This window comes from Oryzias melastigma, linkage group LG3, assembly GCF_002922805.2.
Source record: "Oryzias melastigma strain HK-1 linkage group LG3, ASM292280v2, whole genome shotgun sequence".
Taxonomy (NCBI): domain Eukaryota; kingdom Metazoa; phylum Chordata; class Actinopteri; order Beloniformes; family Adrianichthyidae; genus Oryzias; species Oryzias melastigma.
The window spans coordinates 34404010-34430079 of NC_050514.1; the positions used below are offsets into that span (position 1 = coordinate 34404010).

General features: G+C 41.7%; 1 protein-coding gene across 1 annotated transcript in view; it reads left to right on the forward strand.

Annotated features, from left to right (window-relative positions):
* The window catches only part of pkp3b (plakophilin 3b), a 33507-nt gene extending 15853 nt beyond the window's left edge, over positions 1–17654 (forward strand). Inside the window, exons 4-13 of the mRNA XM_024295688.2 lie at positions 451–574; positions 2095–2299; positions 2379–2538; positions 3742–3850; positions 7627–7791; positions 7871–8041; positions 8112–8265; positions 10637–10832; positions 10967–11054; positions 17072–17654. Coding sequence (XP_024151456.2) covers positions 451–574; positions 2095–2299; positions 2379–2538; positions 3742–3850; positions 7627–7791; positions 7871–8041; positions 8112–8265; positions 10637–10832; positions 10967–11054; positions 17072–17113 — 1414 coding nt within the window. The 3' untranslated portion in view covers positions 17114–17654. The remainder of the gene's footprint in view (positions 1–450; positions 575–2094; positions 2300–2378; positions 2539–3741; positions 3851–7626; positions 7792–7870; positions 8042–8111; positions 8266–10636; positions 10833–10966; positions 11055–17071) is intronic.
* Positions 17655–26070: the final 8416 nt, after the last annotated feature.

Below are 26070 nucleotides of genomic sequence, written 5' to 3' on the forward strand. Positions count from 1 at the left end.
CAGTTTGTTTTTTTCTTAATAAACTTTATTGTTTTAAAAAAACTGTAAAATAGCCGTTAGCTGTTCAATGTGTTTTTCAACCAACCAGCCATTGGAGCTCCTCATTGGCTAAACACACCTGATCCAGGTAATCAGTGTTCAGATAATGCAGGAATTCTGGAAAAAATGCCCTCGAGGCCAGGAGTACGACCCCCAGCATCAGTGTTGATCCATGTTTCATCGTCCAATCAGGAAGAAGGACTGATGGGCGTGGAAAAAAAGAATCTTACAGCTGAAAGGGTGCTCTACATTATGGTTGTTTGGTTAGTTTTGGTTTTGTACCTCCAAAGGGGAGGGGCGGTTTGACGACGATCTGTGTGACACCAGTCGATTTCTGCAAACCTGAATCTCAGCACAGTTCGATCCGAGCGACCACGACTCCAGCAAACGCCGATCTGTGTTTGTCTGCAGAATGCACGGCCTGGACATGCCCACGGCGGTCAGGTATCTGTCGGAATCGGACTCCGCCCTCCACGTCTTGGGAGCGGCGTACATACAACACCAGTGTTACCATAGCAACGAGGCTAAGACCCAGGTCAGTGCTGTAAATGTAACCATTTGTTTAGGATTGTTGGACGTAATCGAGCCGTAAACACTTTAACACTGTAGCTTTAGTGTTTCTGTGCCTTAAACCATCGTAACTCTTTGACCGTTTATACAGTAACGTAATTCTAACAGATTCTGAGAAAAGTCACTTTTTACAATTAGAAAAATGGACATTCATCACTTTTCTGTCCTAAACTTTTGCACATGCTTGAAAATCCATTGTAATTACATTAAGGGCTTTAATGGTCGGAGTTACAATATTTTGTGTGTGATTTGGTTTCACTGGTCTTTTATTAAAGGGTTGAAGTGTCTTTAAGTTTAACTGATTTTACATTATTGTTCTGCTTTTTAATTTTATTTCCATCGTGAACCTGGTTTGGAATTTGGTTTTGTTTAGAGCTTCGTTACGAGCTTTTTCTTAGGCTACGGTCACACATCCCAAAATCCTACAGTGCTGCGACCTGAATGCAAGTTTCTGGATTTGTAATCGGGAGGCAGCAGCCGCTTTTTAACATGCCGCTCGGTGGTCGCAGAGATTTAAAAAAAAAGTTTAACTATTTACGGCAACCAGACAAATTTTCTCTAAAAGTTTGCATTGGTTAGCAGCCACCCGGGCAGATTTGGAGGTGGCGTGGTAGCAGTCCAGTGACAGGCGGGGATAATGGTATTACGAAATCAGGTGACAGCTGGGCAACCACAGGGCGGCGGCTGGAATGGCTGTCCGGCAGCAGCTCTGACTGGACGATGTGTAAATGTCTTTGGACATCAAATAGTACACAAAAAGTGGTCCATTCTGCACACCTGACTCACACCTGACTCACACCTGACTCACACCCGACTGCCGCCTGACTGCCGCCTGACTGCCGCCTGACTGCCACCCGACTGCCGCCTGACTGCCGCCTGACTGCCACCTGACTGCCACCCAACTGCAGCCTGACTGACGCCCGACTACTACTTGACTGCCGCCTGACTGCCACCCGACTGCCGCCTGACTGCCGCCTGACTGCCGCCCTACTGCCGCCTGACTGCAGCCTGACTGCCACCTGACTGCTGCCTGACTGCTGCCTGACTGCTACCGTCTACATTCATGACCATCAGCTATTTTCAAAAAATTAGGCAGCGGCATGAAATCTTAAAGGTTCTGCCGATGCCTCCCCATTGCGTGGTTGAAATTGTAAATGTAGCATTAGCTAACGTAACATTTATTGTTCAGCATAGAAAATAACACTCTTGATTAACATGATTTATTGCCAGCTGTCATTCATGGTTTTATGTTACTCAGGTAATTTAAAGTTCAACATATGACTTGGTGTTAGCATAGTTAGACGTTTGAAGTTGCTCCTGTTGCTGCACGCTGGTTTTAATTAGCTTTAGCCTCATTTCCACTGAGCGCTCTGATCCGTTACGGGACCGTCCAGTAAATTTTGGCGAGTATTTATACTCAGATAAGCCTTACTGTCAGATTCTTCCGCCGGCTAACCTACGACTCGCTGAAACGCTCGTCTGCAGGTCAGATCTCTGCAGGGCGTTCCCGCTCTGGTGCGCCTTTTCACCAGCGACAATCTGGAGGTTCAACGCTACGCCACAGCCGCTACCAGGAACCTGATCTATGAGAACGTGGAGAACAAGTCGGCCCTGATAGACGCCGGCGGGCTGACGCCTCTTGTTAGCATCCTGAGTGAACCTGATGAGGAGCTCCGAAAAACCATCACAGGTCAGAGGAGCAGATGCTCCAGACTGAGTTTAGAACGGCTGAGATCTTCAGGATAAAAACCGTTTTTGTACGGCTTCAGGAGTTCTGTGGAACCTGTCCTCCAGAGACAGCCTGAAGGAGAAGCTGGCGGTAGAAGCTCTGCAGATGCTGACGGAGAAAGTCCTGGTTCCTCTGTGTAAGAGCCTTCCTCTGACTCCATCTGAGAAAGACATCTTCAACAACACCACCGGCTGCCTCAGGTGAGGCTCCCGCACACGTCCACGTCAAACTCAGAGGTTGATGTTGTTCTGAAGGTCCGACCCGAGCTCCATCACAAACGTTCTCCCAGACCAGCCTCATGTGGACTTTCAAAAAAACCACAAGATCCTCAGTTCTCATTATTACAGCATGTATAGCCCCTCCCCCATGAACGAGGGGATTACTTCTGCAGGGATTACAAAGAAAGTAACTAAAAGTAATCCTGGAAGATTATCAAAGAGTAATATAAGAAAATAGATTTCTCTTTAACAGAGTAATTTGTAATCTGTTCTGTTTTAAGTAACTTGTCAAAGAATTCCAGCCACACACAAACGGCAATGATTCTTTTCTCCTTCTTGATCCATTTTCATGGTTGGCATCTCCCGAATGAAAAGGACACTCCCCAAACGTCACTGATTGGTTCATTTCATTTAGCTTTCAATGCATATTCAATTCAGTTCAATTCAATTTTATTTATCCAATATCACAAAGAACATTTGCCTCATTGGGCTTCATGCCGGTAATTTTACAGATGCAGAAAAAAATCTGAAAAATAGCTAAAGATTAAACAGACTAAATCAAACTGGTTATGGCTGACCTTAGACCCTCCTGGTAAGAAAAAACTCCTAAAAAAAAGAAACTTGGACTCGAGAGTTTTGAACGTGGAATCCCAAAACTCGCATATACGCCTGTTTTCATAGACTTTTTATTTCAGAAGTGGTGATTTGAACGTGTGTTTCTGAACCTGGAGTGAACTGAGCATCAGGATTTCAAATGTATGTTTTTGAATCCCTTGATGAATTATTGAGACTTCAGCGATCAGCTGCAGAGGTCAGTGCTGGCGGTTCACCTTACAGCCTCTTTTCCTCTGTCAGTAAACTCGTCTATGATGAAGTACACCTGAATCAGAGGAATGAAGCCTCAGATGAGTAAACATGTTATTTCATCTTACGTTCTGTCTAATAGAGACTCTTGACTGACTCACTATAATCATCAGTAAGTGTAAACATGTATCTAATGTTATATTAAGTTGTTGTTCAACAGCCTCTGCAGCGTTTCTCAGCTCGCTGTGACGTGAGGACGACCCGCTTCTGCCGTTCCACTTCGCTTCTTGTTGTACTTTCTGTTTTGAGCGGCGAGTGTTAAACAGATACGTGCTCATCGCGGCTTCATACGTGTGTGTGTGCATACGTGTGTGTGTTCAGGAACCTGAGCTCGGTGAACGAGAGGACGAGGCGGAAGATGAGATCCATGCAGGGCCTGGTGGACTCTCTGGTCTGCTACATCCAGCATGAAGAAAGAGGAGACGACAAGGTGAGACGGGCCTGCGCCTGTGAATAATGCAGCAGATTAGAAATGAGCTCCGAGTCGCCCTCATTATCTCTGCTCACGCTGGAAATCCATACAAGCTGGCTCCAGCCGAGCAGATGTCTGCAGGACGCACCGACGCCGACAGAGAACAGACTTTTCAACACTTTTCTAAAATGTTCCAGTTTTTCACCGTCTGAATGAGCACAGAACCACACAGTTCTGGTTCTATTAAATTCCCACATATTTACGGATTGTGTTGCTATGGTAACCACAAACACACCCAGTGTCAGATGAACAGAGTCTGCAGCACTTTTGTAGACAATCTTATGAAAACAAGAAAAGGTTATGCTAACGTGACCTGTAACGTTTGACAGCATATTAGGGGTTAAACCACCAAGTCGTTCCTGAGGGCAGCTGTCGATCTAAGCTCAATAGATCAATAATCGATCCATAAAAGTAGAGATCAATCTAACGCATAATGCTCAAGTCTGCTAGCTTGATGCTAACGTATAATGGGATTCCCCCTAGGACGGCTAATGCTAACGCTCGGTCACCCTAAACAAACATTGGTGACCAAATGAACATCTTTATATGAATTTTCTAAACTCTTTTAAGACATTTTTTTAAAGTAACCATTTGTGGTTCCTTGTGCTCATTCTTTCTTCTTCTTCTTGAATAAGGTGTAATGCTATAGTGGAATCGCCACCTAGTGGCCAAACTGAAACATCCTCCAGGAGAAGCAGAACAATGGTTAGAACTTCTCCTTTAGAGAATCCATGTAACTCTGTATGATATTAACAATCTCATTATTATTTCACTACTAAATATTGCAGTATATGAACTGGATCAGATTAATATGAATATATTCAAAACATATAGTAGATTATGAATGTATTTCTAAACAAATGTGTCTAAATGTGTAAACTCAAAACTGAACTGAATCGAATCGCTTCTGAAAATTATTGGTGATACCCAGTATTCTGCTATTTTATTAGTTTGCTTCAATAATAATGATCTTGACATAAATCAGTAATTAAACTATTTGCAGCTCCTTTACATGTAAACTTTTTAAAGGATAAACCATAAACAGTCACATTAAAGGTGACAGTTGTTGCATAAAGGCTCTGCTGAAATATTTCAGGGATTTGGATCAAAATGTGGGCTTGTCTAGTGTTGCTAAGCAACTTTTAAAATTACTTTGATGTAGGGAAATCTGAGAGAATATCTATTGGACCCAGACAAGACAAAAACTGAATGGTTGCTTTGGGCCATCACCTTCATGGGGGCTGTATTCTAACCCTCTAGTTCTCTTGTGGGGTCCAGATGACCCCCCCTTTATATTGATGTGTGATCCCCCCATGATAAAGATGGACAGGATTTAGATCTGCCTCAGACACCAGTGAAGATTAAACATCCTCGGTTAAAAAGTTCAGCGCTGTCTTGTGGGTCCAGATGACCCCACTCCTAATGTAAACATGTCCAGGATAGCTCAAGGGTTGCACTCAGATTTGACCCACCAGCGTTTATTCAGAGATCTTTTAAAGGAACACGTTCCAACATCCTTACAGCGAGTTATTGGAAGAGTTCTGAAACCTTTTCTTCGATGACTCCTCAGCGTTTCCTTCGTGGGTCTTTGTCATCACTGGAAATATGAGATGTGTTGTTTATGTGACGTTTGTGGAGCCAGACTGAGCTCTGGAGGCTGGGACACGTTGCATTTCTGCTGAGCTCAGCTGCTGTTGGGAGATATGAAAATATTTGGGTAAAACTCAAACTTGAGCTGCTGTGATAAAGAACACAGAGCTTCTGTTAAACATTAACGCTTCCAGGAACAGGCTGGAATAAACAGCACATTATCCACGTCTAGTTACAGGATGAAGTCGAGAGTTAAAGGTTTCCATCAAATGTTTGTTTGCATGAGTTTGAACTTTATCTGAACATTAAGTTTTGTCTTCTGACTGCAGCAACAACAACAGACATGTGGAAGAGTTCAAGAGTTTATTTCCATTTGTACATGTTAAAAGTTCAGAAACAAATATGTTGGAATTCCACTTTAGCAGCAGAAGAATTCTATCATCGTCTTCATTCTGAATAAGATTCATTAGACCTCGCTGTAGATAGTCTGTCTTGACATGTAGTCCCTCCTCATTGTGAGCATGTCATTTAGCCAACTACAATCAAAAAATCACACCTAGATTTTAGAAAGTGCAGCATATTAATGATTTGATGACAGGAGCCTGAAGGCCATTGGAAGTTTGAACGCAGGCCACACTTTGGACATTCCTGCTTTAGAAGCTGGAGTCCTCAATACAAGTCAGAACAAGAATCTGTGAAGCATAAAATCCGCTGGAAGTTCTGCTTCATGTGATCGCTGTGACTCCTGTACGGATACACGATATTACCAAAAGTACTGGCTCACCCGTCCAATGATCAGCATCAGGTGTCCTGATCACCTGTGTGGCCACAGGTGTGTAAAATCAATTACTCAGACTGTTTAATAGACATTAGTGAAAGAATGTTCTGCTCTCAGGATCTCAGTGAATTCCAGTGGAACTGTCATAGGATGACACCTGAGCAACAAATCCAGTCCTGAAATGTCCCAAAGTCAACTGTCAGCTCTATCAGAACAACATGGAAGAGTTTAGAACAACAGGAACTCAGACACCAAGTGGTCGACCACGTAAACTGATGGAGAGAGATCAGAGGATGCTGAAGGTCAAAGAGGTCACCGACCTCTACAGAACTCCAACCTTCATGTGACCTTCAGATCAGCATAAGTACAGTAAACAGAGACCTTCATGGAACGAGTTTCCATGGCAGCAGCTGCATCAAGACACATCCACAAGTTTAATTCAAAGCGTGGATGCAGTGGAGTAAAGCACGCCGTCACTGGACTCTAGAGCAGTGAAGACGTCTTCTCTGGAGGGAGGAATCACACTTCTCTATCTGGAAATCTGATGGTTGCAGGAGAACGGGACGTTTCAGACTGCATTGGTGGAGGAGGAATAATGGTGTGGGCTTGTTTCTCAGGTCTCTTAGTCCCAGTGAAAGGAACTTTGAATGCTTCAGGAGGCTAAAACATTTTGGACAATTCGATGTTCCCAACCTTGTAGGAACGGTTTAGAGCGGGCCAACATGACTATTCACCAGAGCACAGAGCAAGGTCCATGAAGACATGGAGGACAGAGTCTGGACTGGACAGACCTGAACCCCATAGAACACCTTTGGGATGAATTAGAGTGGAGACTGAGAACCAGACCTTCTCCACCAACATCAGTGTGACCTGAACGAGGAGCTTCTGGAAGAATGGTCCCGAATTCCTAGAAACACTCCTCAACCTCGTGGTTCGAGCTGAAGCTGGAATATCTGCAGAAGGTGGACCAACATCATATTGAACTCTATGGGTTAGGGATGGGATGGTGCTTCAGTTCATATGTGAGTCATTGCAGGTGAGACAATACTGTTGGTAATAGAGTTTGATACAAACACAATCCATGTTTCCTGTGGTGAAGTCAATGTCAAAACGACGAGTTTGTGTGAAAAAGTTGTGTAAAAGCTCCATTGAAAATGATTAAGTGTGATGTTGTGTGTTGACAGCAGGTGGTGCTCTCCTCAAAAATTCCCTTTTACTTCTAAGTTTTTTCAGTTCAAACCTTTGTCGTGGTTTTTAGGACTCGACAGACGTTTTCGCTTCTTCTTTGATGTATTTTGTGTAAAACAGACGAACAGGTGAGCACAGAGAGGTGGGATCCAGCCGACTGTCCTGTCGTCTCTTTCAGGGTTTGGAGAACTCGTTGTGCGTGATGAGAAACCTGTCCTATCAGCTGTACGCGGAGCTGCCCCCCTCCGTGCGGATCCACCTGGAGGGGCCGTCCAGAGCGTCCTCTTCCAAGGACGCGGACGCCATCGGCTGCTTCACTCTTTACAGCAAAAAGTCCAAAGAGGTGAAACCCGAAGAGCCTGTCAGTTTTAGGCTGTGACTCTCACCGGATAAAGACTGATGCAGAACTCCTTCCTCCACAGCAGCGGCATCAGAACATCCCCACGCTGCCCCCCCCCAAAGGGGCGGAGTGGCTCTGGCACCCCCGGGTGGTGGGGCTGTACCGGCAGGTTCTGCAGAACAGCGACAGCAGCTCCACCAGTGTCGAAGCCGCCATCGGATCTCTCCAGAACATCACTACAGGGGAGGCCCGGGTAAGAGCGAGCCGAGATTCCGCCCCCGGGTGTGGGGCCCCCACAGGCTGACCCGTGTCCCTCCCCTCAGTGGCCCGCGGTCCTGAGTGCGGTTGTCCTGGAGCAGGAGCGGATGCTGCCCGTCCTCCTGGACCTGCTGGACGGTGGGAGCGAGCTGCAGAACCGGGCTCTGACCGGACTGCTGAGAAACCTGAGCAGACACTGCAGAGACAAGGAGTCCACGGGTGGGTTCAGGGAGACGTCTGTTTGAAGGGAATAAAGCAGGGGTGTCAGACTCCATCACACAGGGGGCCAAAACCCAGATCACACCTGAGGTCACGGGACGAACAGGATAAACATTTACTGAACACTCTGAAACTATATTTTTAAAACTTTAAAACTGTAACTTTTTATCATAATCATCAACTAGATATATAACATTACCTGTGATAATGCTAGTGTGAATGCTGTAAGCTGAAACCGAAGATGCTAGTGCTGATAGCTGAAGATGGTGAAATTGATAGCTGAAGTCACTGAAGCTAAAAGCTGAAAATGCTGAATCTGATATCAAGCTAAAATATTAGCTAAAAGCCTAAAAAACCCGTAGGTTAGCCAAAACAGCTAGCATGTAGCTGAAATATTAGCTAAACTCCAAAATAGCCCAAAAAACTTAAAAAGAGAAGCCTAAATCAGCCAGCTAGTGTGTAAATATTAGCCTAACTCCAAAATAGTTTTAAAAAAGTTTTTTAAAAAGCCAAAATTAGCCAAAACAGTTAGCATGTAGCTGAAATGTTAGCTAAACTCCAACATAGCCTAATACATTTCAGTAAATGTCAAAATAGTCCAAAAAGCTATCAGAATGCCAATTTATAATCTTTTAAACTGTAACTTTTTAAGATAAATATGAATAATAAAAAGGCAGGAATGCTACTCTGACCTGTCTGATAACAGGAGTTGGGTGTCATATTTTGTGCCCCCCCCAGTGAGGTGATAGGTCCAAAACAGCCGTTCCCATATCTGAGGCTGATTAGTGTCGCGTTTGTGTCTATTTTTTCACAGCAACCATTGTTTCCACAAGACACTCCCTAATACTCAACAACAACCCCCCCAAACAAGGATGATAAACGTCCTCCGCTGAGGATATGATGTCTTTATGAAGGACTCCCGCCTCTTATCACAGCCGGATAAGTCAGAGACTCTTTAGAGATGTTTTTCTCTCGGCTTCCTAAAGTTTCTGCTAGGATTCATCTTATGCGGTTAAAATGAAAAAAGCCTGATCGGTACTTCACTAGTGCACCAAACCGTCAATCCAGTAAATAAACTCTAGTCTTAGTCTCATATTTTGGCTTCAGATAATTCCCGACGAGTCTATTATCAGAAATGAATGCATGAACTTCATGTCGAATGTTTGCTTTCATGAAATCAATAATTTCTGATCATGGACGCTTCAAACGGCATTTTCTCGCTTATATCGGGGGTATATCAGAAGAACAAAAAAATATATAAAATAAAATAGCATTTTTAAAGTAAGGATTACTTAATTAGCATTTATTTAATTTAGATTAGTTACATTTATAGATTGATGTCTGAGGTTTACATAGATGATAAACTCTGTAGGTTTTTACACACTTTTGACCTGAAGACGTCTCGTTTGATCAACTCTACCTCCAGAATGAACAGATTTTAGATGCAAAGCTAAACTTTGGGAATAAAACACGAGGAGACATGAACTATTTAGACTTTAAATTTATTTCTTTAAAACAAAATTTTCCCTCCTTTCTTAAATCTGTCATGACGAACACGTTCAGCACATATATCGCCTTCATTTGCCGCTGCTGTCGAGGTCGGGGAAGTCTATGTGGCTGTCACCATGACAACGCATCGCACCATGTTTCAAATATCTTGTTTGTGAAAAAGCGATTTAAACCTAAAAAGTACCAAATATAAAGCACTAAAAATTAATTGAATGCATATTTATTTCCTAAGTGGCCATGGTATAAGCAGGATAATGCACTCAAGTTGATTTCTGATAATGCACACCTTGTTGGGCATTATCCCTTATGTAACATGACTTATATCCACTTATGTTCCAAGTTTCTGTTGCTACAGTTACCAACTGGAATATTATTGAATACTTTTGTGTGTTTTGGTGTCCATTATCACTTCTTTAAGGACATCCTGCAGCCAATCAGAATTGAGAATTCACCTGTACCATGTTACAGATTCCTGCAACTCTTAGTTATGTAAGTAATGTAATTCCAACGGATTCTAAAGTTGAGAAGAGCAGCTTTACGCTAAAATGCAACACTTTTTATGTTAGTAACGTGTTGCATCGCGATGCAAAGCTGAAAGAAAAAGCTGCGACAGAATCAACAGATTCATGATGATCGCGTAAACGGACAAAGAGTTACGGTAATTCAAGGAGACGTTATTTAGGTGTCGCTTGCAACATCTCCGGTCTTAAAGGGTTAAAGAACAAAACCCTTTTGTAGCCCTATTGATGTTTACATGGTTGCTATGGTGACATTAAGCCTCTCTGAAGTCTGTTCTGCTTCTCAGTAGAGAATCTTTTCTGAAACAGAAGAAATAAACATTTCTTTCTGGTGGTCCTGACAGCTAAAACGCTGGTGAGCATCTTGGTGTCCAAGTTGCCCAGCGACTGTCTCCAGAAGACGCCGTCCAGTGAGGTGGTGGTCAACATCTGCGGGGCGCTCAACCACCTGGTCACGTGCAGCTCAACTGCAGCTCGAGACGTGGCCCTCTGCAACGGCCTCCCCAAACTGGTGGGCATCAAGACCTCCCACGATAACAGGTGCGTCTCTCTTCCTGCTTTGGTCCTCAGGCTTTGACTTTGATGCATAAAGCTTCTTTGGTTCATCTGTGACATTTGCTGCTGTGGTTCTTGAATGAATCTCCTTCCTAAATGTCTGGTGGTTTCCGCTTTAGCCCCTCAAGCCTGAAAGCTGCCAGAGCGGCCTCCACTGTTCTCTGCAACATGTTCCAGTACAACAAGCTGCACCGCGACTACAAACTGGTGAGATCTGTCAGTCCGTCTGCAATGTTTGGACGAGATCCTTTAGGTGCACAAGAATGACTCTTAAAGAGGATTTAAGATCTTGCTTTAAGGTTTAAGGTGTAGCTAGCAGAAGCTAACCCTTTTAATTGGGTAATTCCTGATAAGTTTTCTTTGTTAAAGTCAGCGTTGAAAGATACACATTAATACTGAACTATATAAAAATGACACTGATGAGCTGGATAACATCAGAGTGAACCAACAGTAACCATCAATTCATTTTAAATGGTCAAACCTCTACAAAATATCAAGATCATAGAAAGAAAATGTTTGTGCTGGTGTTTTCCTATGGGCGTGCTGCGGTGACCAACATGTAAGGGGGAGGTAGGTGATATGCAGGGGTGTCATATGGATTTTTAATTTTTTTAACTCCCAAAAATCTTGCAGACTGTACCAGGATCCCGTTAGTGCTGTTCACGTGATACGTGCACGCTCCTTGCTGCAGCCTGACTGTTAGAAATAAGAAATGAGACAATCAGAGTGCAGTTTGTGTGGATATATTTTACCTACAATTAAAACAAAAGTCTGAATGAGGTCTTCAGGTTTAACCGTGTAATACTGGAGACAACACAAAAACAGATGCTCCTTGAACTAACATTTAAATCGGAGAAAAACAGCTTTGTTAGTGTTGTATATTTGTGTAGTAAAGTGTTGCATATTTGTGTAGTAAAATGTTGTATATTTGTGTAGTAAAGTGTTAAATATTTGAGTAGTAAAGTGTTGAATATTTGAGTGGTAAAGTGTTGCTTATCCAGACAAAACTACCTCTCTGCACATCCGAATCAGCTGATTTACATTTATTGTGTAAATTCTTAACTACTTTTGCTTCCTTGAGGTTTGGCTTAAATTGTGGAGCAGAGGCTTGGAGGCGTGACTGCTGCTCTGCAGCTAATTTCAATGATTTGCTCATAAAAATGACAGTGATGCCCCCTGCTGGTTGTTTCTGGAAGTAAGCCTCTGTTTCTCTATGCTGTGACCATTTTAGATCCTTTGAAAAAATAACTTTAACGTTTTCAAACATCTGCAATCTTGATAAATGTTTGTTCTGCTGTCACAGTATCCAGATGAAGACAGTTTGATCCAGTATAGAAGGGAAGAGGGGGCGGGCTCTCTGAAGTCTTCTTCTTTTGAAGGTTGGCTGGTCCCGGTTCCTCCTTCTTGGAGGTTTTTCTCCTGTATCCCTCTAGAACTGAGCAGAACCTGCTCACTGGGCCCACTGGGACGGTTCTGCTTTCACCAAACATTCAGAAGCAGAATAAACCCCACATGTGGGACAAGCTGTTCAGGTTTGTGTTTCATTGATGACCTAAAGAGAAGCTCTTCCAAATGTTGGAACCCTCAGTCTCTGTGCGTGGTGGAGCGTCCTCCAGAGATCTCTCATGCTCTCTGTGACACAACAGCTGGAAGCTGCCTCCTCCTCAAACCAAATCGTCTGTTTCTGGTGGGATGAGGGTCCTGGATTTGACCCGTGTGTTTGTCAGACGGGCAGGATCTCCTCCTCAAATCCAGGCTGGAGGTCTGGTTCTGGTCAAAGTGCTGCTGAAGTGTCTAAGAACCGAAGCCAACCTCAATTTAAGGACAGAATTTACAGAAGTTTTTGGACAAACTGACAGAAATGGAGAAATTATGGGAGGTTTTGTCTTTGTGTTCCAACCTCATGTTTCCTTCCTCTGCTGAACGTCTGCTTTCTGTCTCACTTGACCTTTGCTTCCCGTCAACCCCCCCACCCGTCCTGGACCTCATTAGCCTCCGTTCAGGCGCATCAGTGGAGACTCCTCCCACAAAAGGAGAGTTTCTCTGTGGATTTTTGGTATGGTGTCGATTAAAGTGTAGTTTAGTGTTTAAAGGTGAAAGGTCGTCCTTGAATAGAGCTGGGATTCACTGAGTACCTCACGATACGATACGATACACGATACATGGATCACGATGGTGATATCACGACACCGCGATAATTGGTAAGACGCTTCAGGACTGGTCTGGTAACAGAAAACACACCGACGGACTTTTTTCATGACCGATGGTCATTACTGCCTCAATTTGCACTCTTCTTATTATATTCTTTACACTACAATTCGCACACTTTGTTTTTATTTTATCATTCCTTCTTATTTTCTGTAAATATTGTTTATTTTTATATCTTCTTTAAATGCCTAATTCTGCAACAGCCACATTTTCCAGCTTGGAATGAATAAAGTATTTCTATTCTATTCTATTCTATTCTATTCTATTCTATTCTATTCTATTCTATTCTATTCTATTCTATTCTATAAATCGTCTCTAATATCTCACAATATACAAAATATAAAATATATTCTCGTTTATATTTCAGCTTAAACACAATCATAATAATAAACAACTTGTGTTTTATTTTGTGCCACAAATAATCGACACTTTTGTTCAACACTGCTGAAATCACTAATACTCTCTTTGATGAACATTGACACCAATCAATGCAATTATCTGTAAAATTCAGTGTTAACAATAGTAAACATGAACAGCAGTGCTCCTACTTATCCATCCACCTATCACCCTATCTACCTCCAAAGATCGTCTCACCAAAGGATAAAGAATGTAACGTTTTACAGCCTCTTTAAACACAAATACAAGATTGATACTTAGTGAGAACCCATTCAGAATCAATCGCAGGACTAAATATACCAATCTATCTCAGTATTGATATTTTGGCACCCCCGTATTCATAAACATCAGTCAAATAACATAGAAGCTAACTGGAGTTTGATGTTAAAGATGGAGGCGAGTCTCTTCATTGGTGACTCTAAATGATCTCTAGTTGGGTGTGTGATTGTGTGTCCCTGCGGCGGACTGGCGGCCTCTCCCGGGTGAACTCCGCCTTTACCCAATAGATAGGCTCCAGCAACCCTGTGAGCCTGAAAGGGATGGATCTCAATCAGTCAAAATATGTTTAAATTCCTCTTATAAAAGTGTATTTTTTTTTCTTTTTTTTAATCCAATAACTGTAAAAACAGAATAACAGGATCTGATCCTTCAGGGGGACTTGGAAATGCTTCTTTCCTCAAGTATCACGGTTGGACTGAAGGTGGCGTCCTAGACTACAGACAGAAGCAGGACTGTGTCAGCTCCCCTAACAAATAGAGTTTGGATCCATGTTTGTGCTGCAGAGCTCCTCTGAGGCTGTTTAGGAGCTCCTGGATGAGGGTTCTCTACCGCTGAGTCGGTTTGCTCACATTTGGGTTTCTAATGAGTTGTGTCTGCAGGAATGTCAGGAATTCAGCTGAAGATGTTTTGGGTTTCTTATCTCTGGTTAAGCTGACTTTACGCTCACTGCTTCCTCTGAGAAACAGAAAGTTGATGATGAGAACGTGAAGAACAGACGAGGATTAGCGGCGTGTTTTCTCAGAGTTCACACTTTCATTATTAGGAAGAGTTAAATCCTGCTGTATAACACAACAGGAATCCTTTGAAGAACTAAAAACAGACTCGGGAATAAATGCTGTTTCACAAAAAACTTGTAATTTAAATCAAAGGCAGGACTAGATAAAATTGTGGTCTCTTCAGGGGGGCGTGGCCACCGCGGTGGTCACTGTGTGGCAGATCAATAACAGGAGGGAACCATGAAATCATGGTTGAACTTTTTGACCTCATGAAGGTGATAAGATGTAAGCAACCATAACCAGTTTTGATTTGTTTGTTTTTTCACGTAAAAATAAAAAATAAAAAATAAAAAGCATAAATTAAAAAAACTCAAAAGTTTGACGTGATTAATAACTTTGACGGGTGTAAGGATGAAAAAGCAACAATAACTTTTGGGGAAAATGGAAGGAAGAGGAGGAAAAATGGGCTCAAACCAGAGATCTGTCTGTTCACATTAAATTGGACATATTTAATTAAATTAACTGGCGATCTAATATTTTTTGATTGAACCTTTCAGTCTGGAGATTCCTCTATCAAGCTCTTTGACTCTCCATAACTCCTGACGTGTCATTGTCACTCAGCTGATCTACAGAGTGAAATGAGATAAATAAATAAACCAGGATGGAAGTAGTTTCATTACTTTTATTTCTTCAGAAGGTTAGCTAATGTGGAGATGAATACAGAACATGACCCATGTTTTCCCCCCAAAAAGACAGTTTGTTCTGCTGCTGCTGCAAGATCTTCTTCCCAAAAACTATTCAAGTGAAGAACCAGTGAGTGTTAATGACAGGACAATCCTGAACATACAAAGAATATCGGCTCATGGAAAGAACTGGAAACTAGAGCTGTGAGGCGATTAAAATTTTTAATCGCGATTAATCACAAATTGATATGTGGCCTTGTTTTAAGGAAAAAAATGTGGAATGTAACAGTTTAACAATTTAACAGTTCTACATTAATTATGAAAACAAGAATGACAGAATTAATAGTTTTCATCAGAAATACTTTATTTTGTAACATTGTATTGAGATAAACTTTCTTAACAATAAAAGGCTGTAACATAAAATGCCTAACAAAAGCCCAAGTCCAAGTGAAGGGCATTTTAAATTCAAAACTTCAATCAATGTTCAGTAAAATAAAATAAAAAACATCAAAAATAACATTTCCATAACACTTTCATGTTCATTTTTTGTCAGGACCAAATCTTTTCCTCCTCTGCTGAACTACAGTAATAAATGAAATAGAGATTTATCATTTCCAATTAACTTTTGTTTTTTAAAACATTAAAGACTGAGAAAAGCGGGATACTCTGTGGATAGTTTGACAGTCTGTTACTGCCGCCGCGTTCTCTGGCTGCAGCTCGATGCAGCGACGTGTCCAGCGGAGCTCACGGATGAATATGCCGGCAGGCAGACCGCTATGCTGGGGCTGGATCACGCTTAAACCTCCAGAACATTTAAAACGTCCCCCGGTGCGCTTGCTGTTCGGAACGTCGGGGGTCCGCAGCTCTCAGGACGCGGCGCCGGACGCGAGCCGGTGTAGGTAGGAGATGTGCTCGGCCTGTCAGATCGGCTCGGGGGCTTGCGAATAGATGACGTGTAAAATTGTGATTGGTCCGAACCATTAGACCACTGTCACGTGACACGGGGAATTACACAGACACAGGCACGGATTCTTCCCGAGTAAAAAACCGAGGAGGTCCGAACATATAGGTTAAGAATCTCAAAAGGAGAAGGAATATTTGCAATCAGCCGCAAAAACCTTGACAACGAAATAATCCGATCAAGAGGAATCTGACAGGTCGAGCACATCTGCTACCTACACCGCTACCACCAGACGTGGTACTGAACGCGAACCGGAGCCGGGTTAGAGTGCAGGAGCTCTCCAGGTCCTAGTGCCGGCCGGTTTTAGCTAGCAACTCAGCGGTTGGAGACCCGCCCGTGATCTAGTGAGAGCAGCCGGTGAGTTAAAGGGGGGACGCGCGGGATGGAAAGGCACGTATGAGAAAAATCCGCGATTAATGCGTCAAAAAAATTGTCGGCGTCAAGCACATGTCAGATTAACGCGATTTTAACGCGACAAATCTGACAGCCCTACTGGAAACATTTTGGAAGTTGACCTTATTTTAAATACCAATCATAAATGGTTGTGTTAATTTTTTGAGAATTCAAATAAATAAATATTTCATAACAACATAATCCAGTTAGTTATGTTGTTTCTGTTCCAGATGGTGGGGGTGGTGTTTGGGGGTGGGGTGTGGGTGGTCCCCATTGGCCTAGTGAGCAATGCAGCTCAGGGCCGGACATGACCGCAGCCGTAGCAACCAATGGAACCACAGCAATCAACCAGGAACCATAGCGGCCATAGATGCGAACCAACCCATGCGACTATAGCAACTGAAGCATCATAGCAACCAAGGCAACTGTAGCAACTATAGGGATTAGTAAAGTAATCTTGAGTATAGCAATCAAATGTAACTGTAGTAACCATAGCAACCAGTGCAACCATCATAGCAACGGATGCAACCATAGCTACTACAGCAACCATAGGAATCATGACAAACTGAGTCTTTTTGTCTTCAACAGAGAGGATTCACCAGACGAGACTTCACCGACGGAACCTTCTAGATGCTGTTTGGTCTCAGTGTAACTCCAGGGAAGAGAAGCAGAACATCACCACCACCAGCACACAGTCTGCAGTTTCCACGATTGAACAGATTTTCAGTCAAAGTGCCTTCCAACAAACTGAGAGGATCCTCCTGGCTCACCTTCCCCTGAGGGTTCAGCAGCTGCACCTCCCATCTTCCAGCAGTGATGAGGAGGTGTCCTGCAGGGAGCCGATGAGGTGTTTTGGGAGCAGGTGACGCTCCCACTGGTCTGGGATTCACAGATTTCCCCACAGAAGAAGGAGGAACACGGATGCAGAAGATGAAGAAGTGTCTTCAAAAACTCCTGAGAGGGATTGTTTGGACTGAATGCAGCTCTTTTTGTAGTTAAAGCAGCAGCTTCTAGAGTAGATGTTGATAGTCTTTTTGACCAGATGTGAAGTTTGTTCAGCTGTTTAACCACTTCTGTAGTCCAGTCAGAGTCAGAGTTATGTAACATGTGTTTTTGTATCCTTCCTGGAAGACTGCATCTCCTCTTCGCCCTGATAAAAGTCTAACAAAAACTGTTTCCTGTTCTTCGTTTGCACCATCATGAAAGGAGGAACTGCAATAAATAAAACTCCAGTCCTGATCTTTTACCGAGTTTACAATATCAGGATGTTGGAGTGCTGCAACCTTCACACCTGGAGGTTCTCTGAGAGAAGATACTGCAGACCAGCTGGAGCCTGAAGGTGAAAGCAGAGAGTCTGAATCCATCAACATCTGCTGATGTTCAGCACAGAAGAATGATGAAGACATGAAAAAGTCCTTCTAACGGTAAACGTGACATCAGCAGCACAATCTGTTCCTCCAGTTACTTCTGGAGATGATCATCTAGCCTCCTAAAGGAGCTCATGTGGTCTTCTGAGGTCCATGATGGTTCTCCTTCAAGAAGACTTGAATGTTGGTAAACAAAGCTTTGCTGCCCTCTGGCGGTGATGTTGAAAACATTCACACACAAATCACTTTTTGTCTTTTAGCTTGTGTTCAGACTGGACACATTTAGTCAGCCTAAATTGAAACAGATTTCGTTTTCTCTGATAATCCAGTGTCAGTCTGAATACACCCAAGCTAGGACCAGGAACCGCTCTCTGACCCATCTTTTGAGGTGGTCTTGGTTCGTTTCCAATTGGACTGAACTCTGGCTTGCTCTGAGATTCCTCACTCTGAATACAAAGTCCGAGAGCAGAAACGTCCTCCATCACAGGTAGTCACGAGATGTAAACAAAGTAGAAATGACGCAACAGCACAAGTGTAAAGCAAAGATTGTTGTGTTGTCAAACAGAAAAAAATGGTTCAACTCTATACTTGTTAGAACGTTTGTTTTAACACGGCTAAAACGCTTCTTATGTGCTTTTCTGTGTCTCTTTATGCGCCTATCTGCATGATGTCATCCCAAAAGCCACATTGTAGATCTTTAACATAATTCTCCCAAAAATAATACCATAAAACCACAATGATGAGACACAGCAGCTCATTGAAATGTGGTTGGATGAATTCTGGTTCATTAAAACAACTTTTAACGTGATTCTTAACCGTCGCCTCCTCAGTAACCACCTTGCAGCATGACTCCACTGTACTGAAGCATCAGTAAATAGTGTTAAACTTGATGTTGATACAGGCGTTCAAAATTTGTCACAGAATATCCCAAAAATTAAAAAGCACAAGACTTCCATAATTTCCGCCTATAGTTTCTTTACCATGCCCTCGTAGATCCTGGCCAATTAGCAAAGAGTTCTTGAGTCACATGGTTTTGTTTACAGGTGTTGTTCCGGGACTGGAGAGTCCTAGTGACAGCAGTCTGAATACAGACCAAACGCAAGGTTCCAGACTCCATCCGAAATAAATTAAGCAGTCTCCGACCGGAACAAATGATTTTACCTGTTTTTATTTTACCAGTTGTATAAATGTTTATTTTTTAATAAGAAAATCTTCAGCTCAATTTAATGTGTTCAATGATGTCATTCTTTCTTTCAATTTTAATGTGTTTCTACTGAGGTGTCTATTAGTGAAAGCTTAATTAACTTAATATTATGATCAGTGTTGGGCATCTCACTTCAAAAAAGTAATTAGTTATAGTTACTAGTTACTTCTCCCAAAAAGTAATTGAGTTAGTAACTCAATTACTGCATCTTCAAAGTAATTAGTTACTTGGCAAAGTAACTCGTTTTAAATTTATCTTTAAATATGGTAATATTTTGTATTTTTTCCTGCGTTACAAATAAAAAAAATAATTTACATTCAATAATAGATGATAACTGACAATAGTATACTGGTATAGTTTTCCAATGGAGTCATATTGTCTAAGTTTAGGATACACATGAGAGAGGGTTTAGGGAAAGAATTTTCAATATTTATTTGTCAGAATTATCACACAAAACACTGCAACAAGTGGTATATAAAAAATGTAACTTCACACAAAAAAGGTAAACGTTTCAACTATTAACATACTTCAAGTATCTTACCTACAACTATAATTAAACAAAATGGCTTAAAAAACTGAAAGTGCAAAACAATAATAAATTAATAAACTACAATTATTAACCCATATTTCTGCTAAGAGGAGCAGCTCTCTGCATCTCTTTTTTCTCTCCCAAAATCCCGCAGCCCCGCCCACTCGCTCCGGAGTCTGCTCACTGCGTTGATCTGTGCGCGCTCGTGTCTGTCTGTGTTGTGTGTTTTATAAATATTACCCCGTTTCTGCTAAGATGAGCTACTCTCTGCCTCTCTGTTGTCGTTTTATTAACTCCCGAAACTCCTCACCCCGCACCGGAGTCTATCCACGTTGATCTGCGTGTGTACGTGTCTGTGAAAAAAGAAAAAAAAGTGTGCGTGCCTGTCTGTTTTGTGTGTCTCTGTGCTCGCGCGCGCACGTTTGTGTTGTGATTGTATGTTTATATCCGTGTCTACCGCCTGTTTAGACACAAAAACATGATCACATTTGTCAATCGTGGCATTTTATTGTGAAAAACTGGTTATATTTTGAAAAGAAACCAGATTTTCTCATGTATCTTGATGCAACTTGGGGCGCGCAACACAAGCAACTTTCGGGTGCGAAGCGCCCAGCTCCAGCAAGATCATCAAACTTTGAAGTAACGCGCCGCGATTTACACGAAGTAACTATAACGGCGTTACAGCGAGGATGAAAGTAATTAGTTAGATTACTAAATTACTTGATTTATAACGCCGTTAGTAACGCCGTTATACTTAAACGGCGTTAGTCCCAACACTGATTATGATTAAATGTTACCTCATGTAATTTAGTTGATAAATGTCAACAAAAAATTAACATCTACTAAAAAAGGATGTACGAAACAAAAATTATATATTCTATTTATATATTATTTAAAAAAAGTAAAAATGTCCAATGAGTAAAGACTGTTTCTTTTAGAGCTGTTAGGAATCATGGATGCTAGTTACAAAGTTTTCTGTGATTTTAATCAGAGAAGTCCCCCAAGTTCAGAGAAAAACATCAGGATTTAGAAAATCATCTTCTGAAACTGACAGCAAATGTTTGGAAAAGAGAAAGTCTAGAAACTGAATGAACTGGACGTTAGCAGGTGGATGCTGGAGGCCACGCCCACTCAAGTTTCTTAAGTTTCGTTTCTTCCGCCATTTTATCATCCGCAGTAAACGGGGCAGCCGGAGGCTGTGAGAGAGGTAAGTCTGCCAATTGCTCCTAAAGGAGTTTTAAGCATATTTTAAACCGTTTTTGTTTTTTTTCTATCAGTAGAAAATGTTTTTCCGTTCAGTTGAACAATTATATTCTTCGTGAATATGCCTGTGAGGAGATTGAAAAAAATCGCGCGGGGTTTGCTAGCAGTTAGCTTCCACCATTTGAGCTTCAGCTAAATCGCCATTTTAAATCAGTGAAGTAGAGCATTTGCGTAATTGTGTGGTATGGCGTTCATTAAATACATTTAAAGGTGTGTAATTTATTCACAAGATAATGCTGTCACAGTTTTTTATGCTCAGTGACGTGCGCGTGCAAGCACAGTTGCTGTTCACTGAGTGACGTCAGCAGAACGCTGCCGTTCCCATGTAGGACAGAGAGGCATCGACCACAAAAATAAAATCAACTGAGGTGAAGTTAGTTGGATATTGGATATTCGGCAGACATTCGTTCTGGTCGTGGTTAGGGACCGTCAACAAATAAATGTTTTTTTTGTTTTTGTTTTTACGACTTACTGGACCTAATTGGTTAAAATCACTCTAGAATAATAAAATTAACTAAGATCTATCGGGGTCAGCAACTTAGATTTACTTTGGATGATTTTTCTATTTGACTCAATTTTTTTAACTGTAAATTTTCACATTTTTCTCAAATAGCTTTTAAGTTTTTAACTCTAATTGGTCCAAATCAATCTAGAATAATACAATTAACAAAGATCTATCGGGGTCAGCAACTTAGATTTACTTTGGATGATTTTTCTATTTTTAGTAAATTATTTACTGTAAATTAAAAAAAAAAAATTCAATAGCTTTTAAATAATTGGACCTAATTGGTCAAAATCACTCTAGAGTAATAAAATCCGCAAAATCTATCGGGGCCAGCAACTTAGATTTACTTTGGATACTTTTTCTATTTTTAATAAATTTTTTACTGTAAATTTTCCCAAAAAAAATTAAATAGCTTTTTAATAATTGGACCTAATTGGTCTAAATCACTCTAGAATAATACAAATGAACAAAGATCTATTGTGGTCAGCAACTTAGATTCTTGTTGGATGTCATTTCTATTTTTAGTCATTTTTTTACTGTAACATTTTCAGATTTTTCTTTCATAGCTTTTAAGTTTTTATACCTAATTGGTCCAAGTCAGTCTAGAATAATACAATTGACCAAGAACTATCAGGGTATATTACGGTAGCTTTCTTTTCTTTTTCTTATTTTGAAAGAGTTTTTTTTTTTTTTTGTATAAATCTTCATGTTTTTCTTTAATTGCTTTTGCTCCCGGTCTTGATGCCTTCTGGATCCTCCATCAGGAGTTGTTGTAGGCATGTCCCAAGGGGCATAGACCCAGAGGAACCCCCAGGACTCGCAGGAGGGACTATGTCTTTCGACTATTCCCTGAAAGTCTTGGTATTTTGCTTTGTCTATTAACTAAAATTAGAACAAAAAAATATATAAATGTCTATGCTTTCCCCAATAGGAAATGGCAGACAAGTAGGAAGTTTGAGAACCCTTACTTAAAAATGTTCCCTGCTCTATGGTTCCTGATTAGGACTGGGAATCTCAGGGTAACTCACGATACGATGGGATTCACGATACGTGGCTCACGATACCGATAATATCTCGATATGGCAAATATTGCAATTAATCAATATATTATATTAGGATTTTTTTTATATATAACTATTTTTTTACAAACAATTATATCTTTTTAGTTTCTTCAAAACCTTTTAGAACAATCTAAAACACAATTTGCTCATTTAATGCTCTATGCAACATTAAAATAAAATTATCAATAAATGCCAATGTGTACAATAATTACATACATTTTTGGGTAACTAATAAACAAAGCTTCAGTTAAGAACCAAAACTCAAGAGTATATCAAATAACCTCACTTCAAAGAGCAAAAACGATGAAAATAAAAATTCATATTGTTGCATTTACATAATTTTATGTCAGATCCTTTATTATTATTGAGACATAATCTGAACTTTGAGCCTGTTAACATTATACGATCATTATTTTTTACAGTGCTTGTATCCATATTCGTCACTAGAGGGCAGCACAGTGTTGGTCATTGTTGCTGTGTGAGCTGTGGCTTTTGTATGAATCCTTGGCCTCTCTCCATCTAGTCAAAATCAACTAAATCCATTTCAAGATCACTATATTAAGTTGATATTTGGTTAATATCTGCATTGGGATTGCGTATTGGAGATTCTGACGACATTAAGGTTGTATGGAACTTTAAAACGTAAGTACGTAAACCCCGTCTGCCACGGATCATTCCAGAAAAGGATTTTTTGGAGTCAGCCATTTTATACAAGCGACAAGCAGCTGTTCATCGGAGTCACTTGTAAAACACAAGCTTTATTTACTTAAGGACGTGAGAAACATCATATATATTTCCCCACGGGACAGATCTCTGCAATACACTCCTATCATAATTATTTCCAAAGTTAAGGCGATGCCGGCCACAGCCTTCAGTGGAGGGGAGGGAGAGTTGTCCTCGGTAAAAATGTACTTTAATGCCGCAGGCAGATTCAGTGGTAAACTTGGCGAGTTCCAGTGATAAGCGGGGAAGAATGGTTTGTAGTTAATGTCACTTTATTTTGCTCATGAGGAGGGAAATGCAGGCGCGTGCCTGCATTTTTTGTCTTTCTCCCACAGGTGGAAATTTTGCCCGCAGAATTCATCGTCACTGCAGTGGATTTCTTTGTGCTAGCCTCAAGTGTTGTGGAGACCGAATTTGACGGATCATTTTAAAAGCTGGTATTACAATTGTTGACATTATTTAGCTTTTCCTACCCTTTCACTTTTGAGCTAGCTTTGAGGACGGCATTGTTTGAACAGCGCACCATGCTGTGTCCCTGTCGGCTGAAGACACAGTCTCCCCTGTGTCGTGCCTCCCTCACTGTAGCGGCCCCCTTGTGGTCATAAACGAGATGCGTCGAGCTTCAAACAAGTGCGTACTTTATTGGTCTCTTTGATGCAACCATCCAAAGTACTTATGCACTTTGAAAACTAAACAATACTACAAAGACATTTTTAGTTTCACTTATACATATAACAAAGTTTCCTCAATATACAAAAAACGTGTCAGTTAACATTGGGTGACTGGCGTGATGTGCGTCAGAAATAAAAGAACTGTCAAACATATTTCCATGAATTAAAATAAATGATTTACATTCACTCCATGTATTTTATATGCTCAGGCCCTGAGCAGCGACACCGCTGGTCTCTCTGAGGACAACCACGGCACGAAGGAAACCCTCCTGGATCTTCAGGCGAGGAGCATAAGGGACAACCTAGTCATTTTGGGGATTCTAGAGGAGGTGGGAGAAGACCCCGAGGCCACGATGAAGCCCTGCATGGAGGTCCAACTCAAGCTCTCCAAGTAAGAAGTCCAGAAGATCTCCTTCCACAGGGTTCACTGGCTCAGAGGAAAGAGGTTTTACTTTCCTCTGGCTTTTCTTCAGCCTTCACTCGAGCTTTCCTTCAGTTTTCTTCAGCTCCAGTTTTAAGCTTCCTTCAGGTTTCTTCAGCCTTTCCTTTAGTTCAGCTTCACTTAAGCTTCCTATAGGTTTCACTTGAAAAACCTCCACAGGTGAAAAACCTTTGACAGCAGAAGAAAAACCACCAGGTAAGTAACTAAACCAGGTTCAGGCACCTGATGTCCTGCTAGGAGGGTGGAGCCAACAGAGGAGGAAGCGCTCGACTCGCAGATTGCCAAAACAGTCTTAAAAAAACATTTTTCCTGTTGATCTGAAGCCTTTGTTTCCAAAATCTCCCCTGTGGAGGACTCTAAGATGGCGGCGTAGGGATAGGTCAGTCTTGGGAAAGCTGGTGTAGCACCTCACTGATAACATCATTAAACCCAAATGAACATACTAAAACCAAGTCTCAAGTGGTTCTTAAACTTAATATGAGTAATACTGGTTACTTTTTGAGACAGTCCAACACAATGGCACGTAGAAAGAACTAAACTGCAGATGCCCAACCAACCAACCAGCATGACTAGCATCAATGCTAATGCAGCGACGCCGCAGACTTCCACGGATGCTAACTTGACTGCACTTTGTTAAGCTGTTGGTGAAATATCAGCAAACATTTCCAATCTTATTGATGAAAAGTTAATTACCAGAGCGGACATTTTGATGACGTGGCGATGACCCCTATCTACCGGTACATTTCTTGACTGAAGTTTTGAACTTTGCTGTTCTTGTTGTCTAAAGTTGTTGTTCACCTTTCATCCTGTCAAGAGTCGCTCCAGCGCATTGATTTAGACAGGAGAGTTTTTATGCCCTTCCTGACTCGACCCTGTTTACACTGCACTAGAGACCCAGTTAGACAGCAGCAAGAAGGGCTTTGTCTATGGACCCACACTGGATCGTAACACCTGGAAACCAAACCCAGGTTTCCTACATGTCAGTCACTCGGCCAACTGAACCATCCAGCCGCTGCTAAAACTAATACTGGAGCATTTACATTTTGATTTTTCAAAGTAAAATGTATCCCATCAGAACAAACTCTTGAAGTCTGAACATCAGACTCTTTATTCTTCAGTAGATAGTTTTGCTGTCAAATTTGAAATGTTTTCTGGAGAAATGTTCTCAAACAGCTCAGTTCCAGTTAATGTACTGAGTCATTCTGTTCATAAACACCAAGAATCCAAGTTTTCATTCTTTTAGTTTCATTGTTGCATAGCATATTTTTTTCATACCAGTTATTTTGTTTTGGTACCTATTATGCAAATGTCATAGTTATTTTCTTTTCTTAAGTTTCTGATTCACTCACACATGCCTTCTTTTACGCATAACTTCCTGCTCACGTACTTGTGTGCTTTGCAATCATTCGCGTGCCAAGAACTAAGCAGCTGACACACTTGATTGAATTAGCTACCCTGACTTTTGAGCAGCTCAGTGGTCTAGTGATAGTGTTTGCCCTGAGACTGAGATCATGAGTTCTAATTCATTTCTGAGTCTGTAGCTGCGTTTACATGTGAAAAATGTCCTTGATTGGATCAAAGATTGGACTTCTCGCTTTGGGGGTGGGTTGCCCTTGAGGGGCCCTGGATCAGACCTGGGGTGGGGCGATGCTCTGCACCGCTGGGTGGTGGTGGGCTGCTCTTCCGGGGGTTGGGGGGTTCGCCGCGGGTGGGGTCCCACGTTGGCCCTCATGGTGAGGTGGGGTGGCTGCTCCTCTGACTGGGCTGGGGCTCTGTGTTCCTGTGTCTTCCTGCTCTTGGGTGTGGGGGGCCTCTGCGGCGG